The sequence below is a fragment of the Carassius gibelio genome, chromosome B6 (genome assembly GCF_023724105.1).
Source record: "Carassius gibelio isolate Cgi1373 ecotype wild population from Czech Republic chromosome B6, carGib1.2-hapl.c, whole genome shotgun sequence".
Lineage (NCBI taxonomy): Eukaryota > Metazoa > Chordata > Actinopteri > Cypriniformes > Cyprinidae > Carassius > Carassius gibelio.
The window spans coordinates 9,244,965-9,262,415 of record NC_068401.1 but is presented as its reverse complement, the minus strand read 5'-3'; the positions used below and the strand labels follow the sequence as shown (position 1 = coordinate 9,262,415).

The following is a 17,451-nucleotide window of genomic DNA, read 5'->3' as shown; positions in this document are numbered from 1 at the left end:
ATAAAAAAAAAACAATATTGAGAGGAAATGTTACATTTATTTATTAAATCAAACATCATATCATGTTACAGAGGAGAAAATGTTGAGAGGAAAAAAATCAAAGACCTGTAGCTAAAGAGGTGTAGCTAAAAAAAGAAGCGCATAATCAGTAGTATTTCAGCGTTTGCGTGCCGCCATCCAAAACAACAGTCTAATTTAATTTTAGAATTTAAATTTTACAGTCTATATAAGCATTCCATTGTCCAACTTGATTGAACAGAAAAGTACTTGTGTTACTTAAACAGATTTTTTTTTTCCTGAAGTGTGTTCATAGACACTCATTCTGTAGCATTTTAATGAATAATCTCATATATCAATAAGTGTTTAGTCTATCCCTGCAGTGCACGGTCCAGAATTTGATCTTCCTCTACAGGGTTGGGCATTGTGACTCTCAGCTGACGCTGGTCCTCCATGGTACGTTGAATTGTCTCATAAGCATTAGCATTTCCAGACCAGCATCTCCGTGCCACCTAATGGATATACATACACATCAGTATTTATATATAACAGTATAATAAGTGTATATATAAACACACACATGAAGATACTCACCCCATTAGAGACATCCCAGTTTAACATTAGTTTAGCTCTTTGCCCTGCATCTTCAGAACCATCCAGAACCAATCCAAAACCACCATTTATCACTTCCCCCCTAAAAATAAAAATAAGGGTCAATAATCGACGCCCTACTGATTATTAACGAAAAACTTTTTTCAGGTGCATTTTTATTATTTTCTGCTCAATCAGTAATACACAACTGCAAGCCAATTAGTGACTGAACTAGAAGTAATTTCTAAATGATTATTCAGCAATAAATAGTCAAATCTCTCCTTACCATCCAACTCCTCCTCCATTGTGCAAAGCGACCCATGTGGCACCACGAAATGCATCGCCAACAAAGTTCTGCACTGCCATGTCTATAATAAATGCCCAGACATATTATATATGATCTATCATATTTTAAATACGCTCTCTGAAATACATACTTCTGATTGTAAAATTCTGATTCTTTTTATTCTCTGAGTAGCTGTGTAATAAGCAAGATAATATATATTCAAACAGTCTTTCAGGATTATACAACACCACTTCTGATCACCTTGTCAGGTTTATTTTACAATGTCATTATTGCTACACTTTATCCCTTAGTAAGTAGAGTTAGTATAAGTAATATGAGTTCACTTGTATTTCTAGATGTGTCTGTTTGTACCTGCACAGAAGGCAGAGCCATCATAAACATTGGATGTCTCCCTGAAGGGGCTGTCTGTCCCGCTGACATCATGGTGGTCTCTACTGATGACTACTGGAGCCTGAGGAGGTGAAAACACAGTTGCACTATTATGTTGCAAAGTGTGTATTAATGAACCGTAGTTAAACGAGTACTGAAGTATGCACACTTAAGTAGTTTTACCGAGACTCTGCCCTTAGCAATGGCTTGGTTTATGGCCAAGGCGATGGATACTCTTCCTCGCTGGTCCGAATAGAGTATACGGGCCTGCGAACCCACAACCTAAACACAAAACTCAATTGTACTATGCAAATAGCAACCTAAATATGCTAAGCATTATTATAACACATAACCTAAAAGATCCAGTACATTTTACATGTTTAATCTTAAAGAACTTAATTAAAACGTATGTTTAAAATCATAATGCTATACCTATTATTGGAAACTGAATTAATTTTGTCTTACTGTGAATAGCACATTTTCACAAAGGCATCATTTGCTTTGATGTTATGCTGCATTCACTCCACTTGATGTCAGTATAAATTCAAGATGATCTTTAAATAAATTGATGTGAATACAAAATGAACATTGTGGTGATGTAAAATTGGGTGTCGCACTCGCACCATTTTGTGTTTCCCAGCTTCACGGATCCAGCGGATGTTGTCATTGTACTGCTGTCGGACTTGTTCGGTTACTGAGGAACTTATCTCTTCTAGAACAGCCGTGGCGATTGCGTCAGTCTCAGCCAGGTCAGCAGGGTCACCAGAGGTACAGACCCAACGAAATGGCCCAAAACCCAGTGAAAAAATATCTCTACAGCAAGGGGCAAAGATTACAACTAGACTGTGAGAGTGTGTAGTTAGGACATATATGTGTGTAAACTTGCGAATGGTCACTTACCCCATTATGTGTTGGACATATGAGGGATATTTAAACTCAGTAGCCCCTCCCCCTTTCTTCTCTACCTCCGCACCTTGAAGAGAAAGAAGAACATATTTACTAATGCACTTTTTGTTTTTAATGGATTTGTTCGAGGTTAACTATCCATACTTTGAAGTTGAAAAGGTTTTATTATATGGCTCACTGGAATACGTAATACTGACTGGATAATTATGGCATTTTAGGACAAATTTCTATGGAAGGTTGTTTGCATCATGGCAAAAAAATGTTAGGTATTAGGTTCCGACTTTTTGCTCTCAGGATTGCAAGATATAAATTCAGAATTTTCTAGATATAAACTTGGATATTTGATTTTACATTGCACCGTTCTGATTGTATATCTTGCAATTTTGACTTTTTTTCTCTTAATTCAGAGTTTACATGTCCCAAAATTTGTTGTTGTTGTTTTTGCCATGATATTAAAAAAGGTAATTGTGACATTTGATCCCACAATTCTGACTTTTTTCTTACATTTGCGAATTGCGAGTTTATATTTCAAAATTACACTGACAAAATTAACAGAATTAAACTTGCAATTCTGAAAAAAGTCACATTTGTGTATATAAACAATTGTAAAAAAAAAAAAAAGTCACAATTACCTTTTTTCTCTCTCTGTGTAGCACAAATGAGCTTCCATAAATATCTTTGTATTAAGGCATTAATTTCTTATTAACCTATTTTGCATTTTGCTACATAACTATAGCCTCTTTCTTCTCACTAAATGAAATCTATTTATTTATTTATTTGGTAAGTAGCAATGTAAGGGCAGCTGACTCTTTACTTGCCTGCTCTCTTGGCCTCTAATAGAAAAGCATTTCCGTAGTCCCAGAAGAACATCCCTGCATCCGACAATTTACTGATGGCAGCCACCTGCCTGCGAAGACTACACAAGGAAGTTGCAGCTTATGTAGTTTTAAATAACTTAGATTTATTTGTGAAACCCATATCAAAAGATTTCAGTGTGTACCTTTCATGTACAAGGGTTTTGAAGCGCTCAGGGTCGGTGTTCATGAGCTGATTGGCTTGTCTGAAGGCTAGTTGCACTGGGTAATATCCTCCACTGAACGGATTATGAAGTGATGTCTGGTCAGAACCCAAATCGACCAACAACTCTCCTGTCTTCTTATACTCCTGGTAGAGGCACTCCCTGAAACATATTGCACTTATAATTTACAAAAAAATGGAAACTATTGCAAATAAAATATGAAGTACACAACTTACCAGAGCTCCACAATGTTCCCATGGTAGCCTAAACTCAAGGCCATCTTTGCTTTTCTGGCCTCCCTATAAGATTAAGCATAAATTGAAGATATGTCTGTGTGTTTCAATGTGTTTCTCTGTACGTTTTCTTGCATACTGTACCTGATGCGTTGGATACAGTGGCTCAAGTCACTAGTGATCTCCATCAGCCAGCCCTGCTCATGCCTTTTCTTTAGTGGCACTTCATCAACCTGCAGAGGTCAGATATGATGGATTGTGCACTTACGGTTTTTCACATATGGATCTTTTAGGGGCATAAGGTTGTTTTGCAATTTAGACTTTACAAGAATCCAAACTAATTTTTAAGCGATTTGAGCCACTTTGCTCAAGAGTTTGACTGAGGTTTGCTATAAGTCCTGGACTAAAATTAGACATTTCCATTTCTATGGCCAGGAAAAGTGTGAATGCAAAACATTGGTCCATTTAAAGTTGAGACTGGATTAAAAGACACCCTTAAACAATGTTGGGACATTTTCTTTGTGATTGAATCTGAGGTGGAACTCAAATCAGGGTATCTTCCGTCTATACAAATCCATTTTCAATTAAAAAAACAAAAAACAAAAAGACTCAAGAGGATTCAAGTCTTGTCCATGTTCTCTCACTTGAATCCTCTTGAGTCTTTTCGTTTTTTTATTGAAAACTGATTTGGAATGGATGGACGATACCCTGATTAACTCATTGACTGGTTAGCAAATTTGTTTTTAACAGGAAACTTGAATAAACTGACTATAGAATATATAAAAATGGTGTGCATTTACTATAGCCATTATCTAACCTCTGCAATGACCCCAACACAGCCAGCAATGACCGCTGCCTTTGCTTGTGCTCCGCTCATGCCTCCCAGACCAGATGTCACAAACACACGACCCCTCAGGTCACCTGAGCCCAAGTATCTCCGTCCTGCATTGAGCACTGTCAACTATATACACAGAGATATCCTTGTTTAGATCTGTTTTTTGACGTTTTATACAGCATTTGATAGAGAAGAATGCATTTGTTACCATGGTGCCGTGGACGATGCCCTGTGGGCCAATGTAACAGTAACTTCCAGCGGTCATCTGCCCATACCTGACCATAAACACAGAGAAACATACACACTAGACAACACAGACTATCACCCAGTTCTTCAAGGATGCATTATATTGATTTTAAAGTTACAGTAAAAATATTAATAATGTATTTGTTACATAAATTATATTTGGAACTTTCTATTGAATAAAGAATCCAACAAATGCATCACAGTTTCTACAAAAATATTAAGCAGCACAACAGTTTTACACATTAATAATGTTTAAGAAATGCTTCCAAATCAGCATATTAGAATGATTTCTATATATATATTTGACAATATTACTGTTTTACTATATTTCTGATCAAATAAATGCACAAAACTTATTTAAAAAAAAATCTCAGCACCCTCAAACTGGTAAACTAGATTAGTAAAGTACATATGCACATTTTCAAGAAGAGACTAGTTGAAAGGTATTGGTGAAATCTCACATTGTAATGCCCAAAGCAAACATCTTCTCATATTCCTCTCTGGAAGAATAGTTTGGAATGACCTGAAATAAAACAAGAAGATAAAGAGATGCACCCTGGGTAAAAACAATCCATGCTCGTGCATAAAGGCCTGTGTGTACCTTACCATGCCGTTTGTGATTACACAGCGTGGAGAAGAAGGGAGGCTGGGAAAAAGACCCAATGGATGACCACTATACATCACAAGGGTCTGCTCTTCAGTCATGGTGCTCAGATAGTGAAATACCAACCAGAACTACATGTATACAAACACACACATAAACAGTATACATGTAGAGAAAGGTGTATAAAATATGACATTACAGATACATAAATCTGTAAAAATCTACCTGCGCCCAGTTGCTGAACACCTGTCCGTTTCCTCCGTATGTGACAAGCTCTTGTGGGAACTGCGAGCAGACAAGCATTAAAATGAAAGCGTATTTTAGAAATACAGTACTTTCACCATAAAATATTATCTTCCGAGAAGGAAAGGCAGATCTATAGGTCTAAAAGAAGAGGCCCCCTTGCTGAATAAACATCCCAGCCATTTCTGGATGATCACATATCACATGTGAAAGTGTACCTGTGCTACAGCAGGATCCAGGTTGTTCATTATCATAAGCATGATGGAAGCAGCTTGCCTTGTTCTACATGGGTACTGATCAATAGGATAGGCTCTATAACACACACATACAGTCACAGATACGGTGTGAAATGCCATGGTCAAGACATGGTATATTAATACAGTTGTCCATGTATGCTGTGCAAATGCTTATTTTGTACCTCATACGTAGTGTAGGACAGAAGCGGTACATGTAAATGTGTCCATACTGTCTGAGCTCCTGCGCAAACTCTGTAGCCAGAGTCACATGCAGATTTGGAGGAAAGTATCTCAAGGCATTCCTCAAAGCCAGCTAGAGAGACAGAAAAAAAGACTATGACAGAGACCAAGAACAGGAGAGTTCAGTAGAGGTTAACTGAAGGGACAGACTGAGTGATCATGATGCAATCAAGTTACAAAAGATTTTGGTCTCTGTCCCTCATCCCCCATTTCACTGAGCATTCGATCCTTTCTCTCTTACAAAACTCAGACTTTTATCTTCTCTAATGATTGACAGGGCTCACAGTGTGGAAAGATTTGGAACACTTTGTATTTTTAACCAGTGCGTAGAACTGAAACCAACAGTTCTACACAGCTGAAAAATCTACAGTTCAAAAGTTTGGGGTCGGTGAGGTTTGTTTTGTTTTTGAAATAGTAATATTGTGAATATTACTGTAAAAACTTCACTCTCACAACATTTCTAATTATTATCTCCAATATTGAACAGTTTTGCGGCATAATAGTTCTGCAAACCATGAAATATTTCTTTCATTACTCTTTGACAAATACAAAGTTCAGAAGAACAGCAATTACTTCAAATAGATTTAAAAAAAAAAAAAAATTTAATGTATCCTCGCTGAACAAAAGTATTAATTTCTTTTACTTTTGAAAACGTGTATATTCCAGAACAACATTTCATTATAATTTGCATTTCATATTTTTGGGCTGTAAATATCCATCTCATTACTACTCAACCATAAACGAATAAAGACATTTTAAAGAAATAATATGATTCAGAGGCGTGTGATTTGTCAGAATCAAAAATGACCAGATTTTTACAGAACATCAACATAATCTCAGTCTGTTTCCAACACAAAGTTATTATATCGCTTCTAAAGATTTGTAATATATCTTACAAGTCATCTGCATTAAATATATGATGCTTTATGGTTTTTGTCCTTTTTGGTCATTGTATGAAAGGAAGCAGATAGTATATTCTGCAGATTTTTATTTATTAAATATTTGAATTATAATAAATGACCAAAAAAAATGATACCCACCCGTTCTTCTGCTGGGGTGAAGTTTGGAGTACGGACAGGTGCATGAGGTATGCTGGGGTCTCTGCCAGGGTTCGGAGGAAGAGGATCAAGGGGTAATCCGGCACAGATCTCCTTTAGGCTGGACATCACTCTTATATTCACAGAGGAGGTATAAAGATATGATTTATCTCTGTATCAGTGGTTTATATTTACAAGTTCTCTCAGGATGCGTCTGTAGTTCACAGGAAGAATGAGAGAGGTTTATATGAACACTGCCCGCTGACCCTCTAACCTCCTCCCTATCACTGCATTGGTCAGTTCACTTGGTTTTCCCTCTCGTCTCATCCAATAAGAAACGTCAGATATCTGTCAGGCAATCATTGAACAAGCCAAACATGTTGTGGCACTCTACAAAAACAACCAGTTCAGAAACATCCATTTCATTTTACTGACCTTGGATGATTGACTCAAAGGCGTGGATAAATCTAAAGCTATCTTCTATTTCATTTTTTCCACCAGGTGCAATATTGGCTATCAAAATATATCATTTAAAAAGCCTCATTCCTGTGCTCCTCCTTTTAATAGAACTCATTTATATATGTCACTAGAGCCATGACTGACAGAATTTGCTATAACTGAGAATATTTTTTTTCACCAAAAAACATCCATCACAATTTACTCAGCCTCATGTCGTTCCAAATCTGTATGACTTTATTTAATATCTCATGTAGAATACAGATGTTAGACAGTATGTTTAAATCAAAGATTTTAAATTTAAACTTTTTATGTAAACTCAAACTTTTGGACCCAGTGTGAAAGGTGATTTATTAACCTCATTTAAATTACTTCGATACTGTTTGACTAAAGCAGCACACAATTATATACATGTATACTAAAATGGCCAAACAATATAAAATTTATGAGTTTATAACTTTATGAAAATATGATCTCACATTTTACACACAAGTACAGTAAATCTCAGTAGACTTTAAATCACACACTTTTACAAGTTACACTTGGATTAAGGTGATCAAAGGAACAAAAAAATAATAAAGGAGTATAAAAAAGAAAAGAAAGAAAAACACAATGTACAAACATGTAGTTGATATTTTTCAGAACACACAATCAGAGAGAGTTTAACAAAACATCGATGTCTCACCATTTTTTAAGATATCACTTTATATTTTTTAGAACATCACATTCATCAAAAAATATGTTGGAAAAATATATAGTCCATATATTGTTACTTTCTGCATTTATTCAGTGTCCCTGTTTCCTTTATGTCTCATCTTAAAAGCATATTTAAATATAATAAAGTAAACAAAAAAGTGGAATTAGAGATGGAAATCAGTTGTTCTCCAATTTTAACTAGCTACGGGCAGCTGTGAAGGCATATTGTTCATGTCAGTGGGCAGAGGGTCAGACTCTTTGCTTGTGCTGAAGTCAGAGATGGAAGAGGAGTCTTTTTGTTCGGCGTTTGATTCGGGATTGGCACTTTGAAGATCATCTTCCTGAGGGAAGAGTTCAGGATGAAGCCGAAAACACTCCTGCATGCTGCTGAACTGCTCCAGACAGTCTGAACCCTTCACCTCTTCTTGACTAAAGTGGAAGCAGGTGAATGCAGTCTTAAACTGCTCGCCACACACTCCACTTGCCATCCCCCCCAAACACGGACAGTCCCAATTTATCTCACCGCTTGGCAAGATGAGACCTAAACACAAAGAGAAAGTGAGGTGGATAGAAAATGACAAAGTTACAGTTTCATCTCAAAAAGGAAGCATATCTTTCCATCAGTCACCTTTTTCTTCATGGTCCTCATTTGCATTCTCCTCATCCAGTTTCACAGTGCTAGGAATTTCATGTTCTTCCTTGGTGACAAATATGACTCGGTCCTTCCCTGTAAAGAGTAAATGATGGCAATTCATATTTGCGAAGTACGCAAGTAATTAATAACAACTTAAAAATAAAACATACCTTTATTTCTTATTAATGGTGTAAACAATGTTAAAAACAATGTTTTTTTAAAAGGTTGTGGTAAACTACAACATTCAGATGTACACATTTCACCATCCTATTAATTATTTTTTTTTTGTTATCTTAAATTTTTGTTACACTGTTAGTTTTAAGTTTTGCTATTACATTCATTGTGTAATGTCCATATGACTCTTGTCTATTTCTGTCAATGATGTGTTATTCCTATTATGTACAGTTTATCATGTGTTATTGTGACCCTTGACTCTTGTAATAAAACATTAATAACAAAAAAGTCCTTAATTAATTGGAATAATATGGGTAAACACATATAATCAGCTTTGAGAAGGTTCAAATATTTTAACATTGAGTTTAGATTTCCTTTTCTTTTCTTTTTCAGTGTGGCATCAGTTTTCACGACAAGGTCATCGCTATCACTCTAGTCTTGTGGCTAGAATTAAGTTTCAGAGCTTACTTTAAACTTTAAGAACAGACTGTTGACAACAAAAATCAATTTTGAAAAAAAAAAAATCAATTTTTATCTTCTCAATTACCTTCCTCGTTGACTGTAGTCATGTCTTTCTATACAGAAATTATAAATGTAGCAAAAGCAGATACAAATGCAGTGCTTGCGCTAATTTCCCCGCGCTTTATCATCAATATTTTGCGATATCAACTCCAAAAATATCAAATATCACCCGCTATCTGATCCGTTCCACGGTCATTCATTGGTCATGCCGCTTTCAAACCACGTTATCAAATCTAATATGATGACATCATAAACAGGAGACGAGGACCCCACATTTTTGCCTCTCAGATTGCCTGCAAGAAAATAATAAACCCATAATTATTTTAAGTTTACGCTTTAGGAAATTAATTGAACAGTACTGTTTAAAATGAGAAGTTTAAACTACTTTAATCATGAAGACTAAAATTCTGAACATCCCATCAGTGCTTAAACTAATTTCACAACCGTGACACCCACAGTTTTATACTTGAGTTTTCTAAAACATAGCATTTTCTTTGTAGTTAAACATAGCTAACTAAATTGAGAGGACTTTTAAAGAGTATGATGATGATGTTTGTACAGTAACCTGCATAACAGCTCAAACTTTAACATATAATTTGTGAAAATGTATGGAGCCATTTTTACAATCACAAAAACATTTCGTTTTATAATCTCTAATGTTAAAGGTCCAGTAAAACGTGTTCACAAATAAAACGCATCTTATCTCCCAAAAATGAGTTTTTATTGAGAATGATCAGTCTTTGCTGAATATATTTGTTCGGAACATTTCTTTTTACATAGTTAAAAAAACAAACAAAAAAAAACGTATTTTACACTGTTGCGCACTGCATTTAAATGTCATATATACAGACACTCAATGATACAGTAACAAGGGCTGAGTTTTCAATGCAAACAGACTTCAGGTGTAACCAGTTCTGTCTGCAACCAAGCTCTCACTATAGACCGAGCACTTTCAAAAACAGAAAATCCTTTAAGCCTACTGTGTAAAATGTTTTCTGTACAAAAGGATTCCAGCGTAAATGAGCACACACACACACATACACTTGCGCGCCACTGGTGCCACACTGTGCATTACATTTCCTCTGTTGTAATGTTGCCTTGTTTAAAACTGACAAGCTATTCTGCTGACAGATCTTTTGCCAAATCTAAACCATCACATTTTGTATGATTAAATTCAGTATGAGGAGTCAGAGTGAGCCTAACAGCTATTTTTGGAAAAAATAATCAAGACGTAATAGAAACAGTGTGTGTGTATGGAGTCAAACTTGGAAGTGTCAAGTGTAAAACAAGTCAATCACTCAACATTAGCAATACTTTCTGGAAAATCCTTTATACCTGGCATAACTAGGATCAGACAAGAAAATAAACATAAGGGTGAATGAAGGAATTCAGTGACGCGTGAAGACAGAGGAAGGACCGACTGAGAAGGGAAAACTCCTGAATATTCCTAATCAGAGCTCCCAGAGTCCATCTTTGCAGTACCATCACTGAAGTTTAGCTTCATCACTGAATTTTAGAATCGTTTTGCCACTTCTGACAAACAGGACAACACGCTCAGCTGGAACTAGCGTTCTCCCAAGACAGCACTTGTGACAGACCATTTTAAAACTCACTGAAATAAAAAAATGACAACAATAAAAAATAAAAGTGTTTTATAATGTGTCAGCAAGTATGTTTGTGCGTGTTTGGTGAGTGTCTTTGTTTAGAAGAGTAGCGCTCCCATGCTGCCAATTTCACTCTGTTCCTTAACAAATATTTCAAAGTACTGATAGATGATGGTAACAGCCAAAAGGATCCCTGTTCCAGAACCGATGGCTCCCAGGAAGTCAGCCATTACTGAAAGGCCTCCGATACACAGTCCACCAAATGCAGCCGCTGTGGGGATGTACCTGAATAACAAAGAGAATGTATATTAATGGAGGTCCTGACAAGCAAGTACTTCAAAAGTTATTGTGTTTGTAGCTCACCTGTTGAGTTCATGAACCATGGAGGTCTCTCTGTGTCCCCTCATCACCATCTGCTGTTCTTTCAGCTGCTTGGCCACCTAAAAACACACATACAACCATTACTTCAACTTCATATCAGATATTCAAAAAAAACTCTGATAAATTAACAAGAACTGGTAACGCACATCTTTGGCAGATGATCCAGAAACTTCAATCCAGGTCTTAGAAAAGAAGGCACAGGATCCGAGCATGAATACAATGTAGATCACTGCATGGACTGGGTCATCAAGCACAGAACCAAATGATTCCGGAGGAGACAGATAGTAACACAGACCCCCTACAGGGTAGGCACGGGCTGGACCACCAGATGTGGCATCCTACAATAACAACAAAAAAATAATAATAATTAGGAAGGAAAATCAGGCTATTAGGAAGGTTTATTCTTCCATATCTAGTTCTATTTTGTTTCTGGTCTGCAACCTATAAAACAATCTCTGGATTTGCACTTTTAAATTTAGCAGAAGACATGGTACACAGCAACAAGCACTGGTCACACTTACAGACCAAGTCCCCAGTAGGTTGACCAGGAAATTTCCACTGAAGCGGGTGGAGAGCATCTGAGAAATGACGTAGAGGTTAGAGACCAGAGCAGACTGCAGGATGATGGGAATGTTGGAGGTGTAGAACAGCTTGATGGGATAGGTGTTGTACTGGCCACGGTAACGTGCAGACTTGATAGGCAGGTCAACTCTGAAGCCCTGTGCAAAATAAAATGCATAAATATTTTGTCAGTAATTACATTTTAAAGCACCTTATTGGTAGGGCTGTCTCGGTAACTGCAATATCACAATAATTCGCTATTGACGATCAAACCGCAGAGGTATTCAAGAACAGCCGCAACTGCAATTTTTGCGGTTTTCTTTTTTCGGAAAGTTATTCCCTTCTCGTTTTAGACTTCATGCATGTGGATTGAGTATTAAACAAGTTAGTAATGATAACAATGTGTGCCATGCCGATTTGTACAGAGGCTCCATAGATTTGCACTTAACAAGCCTAAACAGACAATGAATAAGAGACAGCTCGACTGAGCGTGTGCGATTACTTGCGTCTGTCCTCCATATAGATTTGTGAAAATAGGTTATGTTCAAGAAAAGTGAAATCTATGTCCTAGCATCGATGCATTGCAGGTCGGCTGAGCCTTCTAAAGTGGCACTCAAAGTTAAAATGACTTCATTACATTTTAATTTGAATGAATGAACCAGCGTTTTTGAAAGAGTTAACCCCCACCACCGTGAGGCGCAACAATCTAACTGAACTGACTGACAGCCCGTCTAGAACGCACACAGATGGAAATATCAATAGAAAGTATCTTGGTGTCTAGTCAGATTAGAAGATAAGATTAGAAATAACTGTTATACATATAGGCTAATGATAGCCTAACAATCTTATTGCCAGGTTCATGTACTGTTATGTGGACCATAACTTCACTTGCTGTTTCAACGCTATTTGGTTTCGATTACATTGTTTTCTGAATATGCCCTCGTTAGTTATAGAACACAGACACACACAGATTGTATGTATGCATATATAAATTGTGGTATTACCACCATATACAGTAGTCACCTTTATTTATATAGCTCTTTAAAACAGATTGTGTCAAAGCAACTGAACAACATTAATTAGGAAAACAGTAGTCAACTATTGAAAACATTCATCAAAGTTGTTCTAAGACAAGAACAGGTTTTGGTTTTACGACAACTTTGGTAGATTTTGATCCACTTCAAATGTTGACTACTGTACGCATGTATGTATGTATGTATGTATATATATATATATATATATATTTTATATATGGCAATAATACCATGCTATTGACCCACTCAAAATTACAACAAGGGGAATTCCCTCACCGCGACTGCCCTATTTATTGGATTGATTATGTAAACATATTGATATTAATGTTCAATATTGCCTAAGCATTATACACAAAACAAGTAATGACATACAGTGGGTAATATAAGTATTGAATGTCAACAATTTTCTCATTAAATATATTTCTAAAGGGGCTGTTGACTTAATTTTCACCAGATGTCGGTAAAAAGTAATCCATACATACATACAAACAAAGAAAACGAAAAAAAATAAGTTCAAAAATCAAGTTCTGTGTAATTAAATGGAATGACAAGTAGATAAAGTATTAAACACGCTTACTGAAATTGATTTAATACTTGTTGGTAATGACATCTTCAAGACCCTTCTGTATGGACTAACTAGTCGCATGCATTGCTCAGGTGTGATTCTGGTCCATTCATCCACACAAACAAGCTTAAAATCATGAAGGCTCCATGGGCCTCTACTATGAACTGAGAGTTTCCTTTGCTGTGTTTGGGATCATGGTCTTGCAAAAAGGTCCACCCTTCTTTCTTCATCATCCTTAGGTGTTGGGACTGAACCAGCTAAATTTCCACTGACAAGGGGCAGGATTGCTTTCTAATAACTAATAGATTTCAGCTGCGGTCTTGGCTTTCTATCACTTTTGCACCTCCCTTTCTACATGTTACTTTTTCCCTGTGTCATTCCATTTTATTACCCAATTTAGTTTCTGAATTTGGTTTTCTTTTCTTTTTATGTATGGATAACTTGGGTTGTTACTGGCATCTGGTGAAAATTTCAAGTCAACAGCACCTTTAGAAATATATTTACTGAAAAAAATACTTATTTTACCCACTGTAGAAGACTGAAGTAAATAACAAATATGCTAAAATAAGTAAAGAATGCAAAATCAATCATTATAAACAACACAGAGTGAGATAAAAAAAAAAACTGACCTGGAAGTATATGACCACAGCAAAGACGAAGACTGTAGAGATGAGGTTCATGAGATTGGGCAGGTTCTGTCTGTAGAAGGCCTCTCTCAGTGCTCGCACTTTATCGGTACGAGTGGCCAACAGGTGGAACAGAGCAATAATGGCTCCCTCAAACTCAGTACCTGTACATACACAAACAACATTCAGTCAGCATCACTGAAGTTCAAAATATATTTCAAACAGAGATGCTGTGTCCTGAACACAAACCTCTGCCTGTGTTGACTGTGGTTGGGCTGAACGCCTTCCATACGATTGTCTCACAGATGTTGGTGGCGATGAAGAGAGAGATACCAGAGCCCAATCCGTAACCCTTCTGCAACAACTCATCCAGCAGCAACACGATCATACCGGCCACAAACAACTACAGGGAAAGCACACAAACGCAATTACGTCTCTTTTAAAAACAAACAAAAAACTCCTGTGTTGTGTGTGTACATGCTCTCTTACCTGAATGATGATCAGCAGACAGATGCCAGCACCCATCTCTGAAGGGTCACCATACATTCCAGTCATGACGTAGACAATAGCCTGGCCAATGGTGATGATCATACCAAACACTGGAAAAAAATAAAAAAATAAATTGCTATTAACAAAAATGTTATCCATTACAACTAATCTAAAATTATTAACTATTGTTTAATAGCATTTACATGCAACACACTCAAAACAACAAAAACATACATTTCTGGGCTCCATTGAAAAGCGCTCTGTCTTTTGGTGTGTCTCCAACCTCAATGATTTTAGCTCCAGCCAGCAGCTGCATGATCAGACCAGAGGTCACAATGGGAGAGATACCCAACTCCATCAGAGTACCTGAAAAGCATAGTCATTAGTAAACTTCACAAGCCACAATATGTTTGCTTAATAAATGTATTAGACTTACTGACCCCAAAGTTCTGAACGACAGTATATATTACATGCTTGAATAAACTAGGTATGAAAATAATTAAGATTACCCTAATATCGTAATATTCCATGTACATAAAAAGACTTACCTCTGTTGGATGCCAAGATGACTCTCATCCAGTAGAATGGATCTGCGGAGTCTGAAGACATGATCCCAAACAGTGGGATCTGAGATAGGGAGAGACGTCACGTGAGCTCTTAACCTCATTTTATACACTGAGCATAACTGGAGCACTAAAGCACAGGCAAGTGCTATTTTTATACATTAAGAAATCAAACTTACCTGACAGCAAACAAGAAAGATGAACAATGTGATGGCAGTCCATAGCACTTTTTCTCTGAACTGGATCTGAAAGACAGATAGAAGTATAAGTTCAAAATGTAGGTTTGTGTGTAAACTAGTTAAAAACCACACACATAATATATGTAGTGTACAATGTTATACCTTTCTTTCTGGTTTCTGGATTTCTGGCAAAACCACACAGAACGGTTTTATAACCTCTAAGAACTTAACTGGAAATAACAAAAAGCAGAAATGTTAAGGGAGAAATATGGTGCCACAAATTCCAATTACACTTAATGCAGCATATTTACTAAACTACATACATTTTATTTGATCACCACAGTATGAGGAGAAAATTATTAGCAGTAATACAAAATTAAGACTGATGAATAGTCCCTTTCTTCCCAAATCCCGTGTTGAGCTACTTATGACAACAGTAACCAATCTAAAGCGTCGTCATCATTAAACTGATTGGCTAAAAAGCATACTTCCGACCTTTTAAACAATGAAATACTATGTGACAGGAGATCAGATCTAACAATAATACATAAATTTTCTCTGATTGTGTATCATGCGTATTCATGAACTGCCAAGCAATCAAGTTAAACAGAATTAGATTCGTTTACCAGTATTAGTTTTGCATGTCTGCTAGCCTTTGTAGTATTTGATATCTTCCCTCTGGTCTGGCAAGCCAACAAAATACTAAACGTGTTTATTTCCCAGTATTCGCTTTTACATATCTTAAGTATAGTTAGTTGTTTACAATTTTGTAGTTATAAAAAGGCATACAGAAGTGTTAAGAAATTAGCTAACAGGCTAACGCTAGCTGTCCGCAGCATTCAACCATTAACCACCAGAAAAAGCCATGTAAATACTAATTCACATACGAAACACAAGAAACGAAGGAGGAACTGAAATGCATTTCACCTGCAGTAAAACACAGATCTTAATAAATCTTACACCTTGTCTCTTAGGTTTCAACTGAAGAAAGCTACCTAGCTAGTATGGTAACCATGCAAAGAGAACTATACCATGATATAACAGCAGAATCGCATTGATTATCGTTTTAAAACACTTCACTCACTCCCCATGGTGACGGTCTCCTGAATTTACGGTCACTATCTGAAAACCCGGTGAGCTGTAAACGGACAGTCCAGCGCTGCCGGTGCGCTCCGCCGCCGGTGTAAAAGAAAGAGAGAAGCGAGAGAGAGCTGAAGGGAGGAGAGCGCTTAAAGACACGTCAACGTTACACAGACTCTACCACACGTCAGACGAACAGAGAGCCGCGGTTGATCTTCTGTTTCACGTTATGTAATATAATCAAGTGGCCGATATTCTTCTTTTTATAAGTTAATTTCCTATTCATTTTCCCACTTCAGTTGTATTGTTGGGATGCTAAAAGTAAACAAAAATACATTCGTGTTAAAAGTTAACTTAGCGTACAGTTAAAGTGGTTAAAATAGTAATAATATGAGACATATGAGAGTATATGAATACTCATTTATAAATATTAGTATTTATTTTCATTGAATGTAATGAAGTTTATATTTATATTAATACTATCTCTTAATGTCATACATATATATGGTTACAACTGAAAAGGGATCTACTTTTAATTAAGAAAGATCAAATAGGGAACGAAAAACAATAAAATGAATACAATATACTTCCGGGTAAGCTTGGCTTACGCTTTGATCTATCAAGCACAAATGGAAAATGGAATGGGGCACTTTTGATGTGTGAAAAAATTTGTAAGGTCTGTCATAAATTATTTTCCAGTTCAGTTATCAAAAAGTCAAATTCTGCTCTAGTACAGTTGGATATAGTGAAACAGAGAGGAAAGATTCGTTAATTTATCGACTGTCATCAGTGATATGGAAGCTTGATTTACTCACTAGCATTAGGCCTACCTAAAATATAAAAATAAATAAAACAAAAGCTTTTAACGATGATACATGAAATTAATTAAAATCCAATTAACTCAAACGAGAAACTTGGCCAGTAGGGGTCATATAACCTTCAGTGTAAAGTTAAAATAAATTCATGTTTCTCTGTTCAACAGTTTATTTCTCTAACCAACAGAGGGCTCCAGGTACTTGGTATAT

At 36.4% G+C, this 17,451-nt stretch overlaps 3 protein-coding genes across 5 annotated transcripts; all 3 read right to left on the bottom strand.

The window, feature by feature from the left end:
* Positions 1 to 17: 17 nt before the first annotated feature.
* Positions 18 to 7,110, bottom strand: uroc1 (urocanate hydratase 1). Of its 2 annotated transcripts, XM_052558124.1 has the most exons (19): positions 6,866 to 7,108; positions 5,768 to 5,898; positions 5,568 to 5,661; positions 5,332 to 5,391; positions 5,109 to 5,237; positions 4,964 to 5,025; positions 4,465 to 4,531; positions 4,239 to 4,382; positions 3,566 to 3,654; positions 3,425 to 3,487; positions 3,171 to 3,350; positions 2,989 to 3,086; positions 2,165 to 2,237; positions 1,888 to 2,077; positions 1,448 to 1,546; positions 1,247 to 1,346; positions 875 to 956; positions 592 to 691; positions 18 to 509 (listed from the first exon to the last, which is right to left on the bottom strand). In XM_052558124.1, exons 1-19 carry the CDS (start codon positions 6,989 to 6,991, stop codon positions 369 to 371), a joined length of 2,028 nt encoding a protein of 675 aa, XP_052414084.1. In that variant the 5' UTR covers positions 6,992 to 7,108; the 3' UTR covers positions 18 to 368. The 2 variants fall into 2 exon arrangements, 1 of the variants encoding a protein (XP_052414084.1); XR_008154205.1 differs by lacking the exons at positions 18 to 509; positions 592 to 691 and having other exon boundaries at positions 907 to 956; positions 1,434 to 1,546; positions 6,866 to 7,110.
* Positions 7,111 to 7,534: 424 nt separating this feature from the next.
* chchd4b (coiled-coil-helix-coiled-coil-helix domain containing 4b) lies at positions 7,535 to 9,754 on the bottom strand. Of its 2 annotated transcripts, XM_052558827.1 has the most exons (3): positions 9,370 to 9,754; positions 8,643 to 8,741; positions 7,535 to 8,555 (listed from the first exon to the last, which is right to left on the bottom strand). In XM_052558827.1, the coding sequence occupies exons 1-3, from the start codon at positions 9,389 to 9,391 to the stop codon at positions 8,209 to 8,211; spliced, it is 468 nt and encodes a 155-aa protein (XP_052414787.1). In that variant the 5' UTR covers positions 9,392 to 9,754; the 3' UTR covers positions 7,535 to 8,208. The 2 variants fall into 2 exon arrangements, with proteins under 2 accessions (XP_052414787.1, XP_052414786.1); XM_052558826.1 differs by lacking the exon at positions 9,370 to 9,754 and having other exon boundaries at positions 8,643 to 9,363.
* Positions 9,755 to 10,043: 289 nt separating this feature from the next.
* Positions 10,044 to 16,626, bottom strand: sec61a1 (SEC61 translocon subunit alpha 1). The gene is made up of 12 exons (XM_052558825.1): positions 16,431 to 16,626; positions 15,509 to 15,576; positions 15,347 to 15,412; positions 15,153 to 15,231; positions 14,839 to 14,970; positions 14,605 to 14,714; positions 14,365 to 14,518; positions 14,119 to 14,279; positions 11,851 to 12,048; positions 11,476 to 11,667; positions 11,312 to 11,388; positions 10,044 to 11,233 (listed from the first exon to the last, which is right to left on the bottom strand). Exons 1-12 carry the CDS (start codon positions 16,435 to 16,437, stop codon positions 11,047 to 11,049), a joined length of 1,431 nt encoding a protein of 476 aa, XP_052414785.1. The 5' UTR covers positions 16,438 to 16,626; the 3' UTR covers positions 10,044 to 11,046.
* Between the last annotated feature and the right edge of the window lie 825 nt (positions 16,627 to 17,451).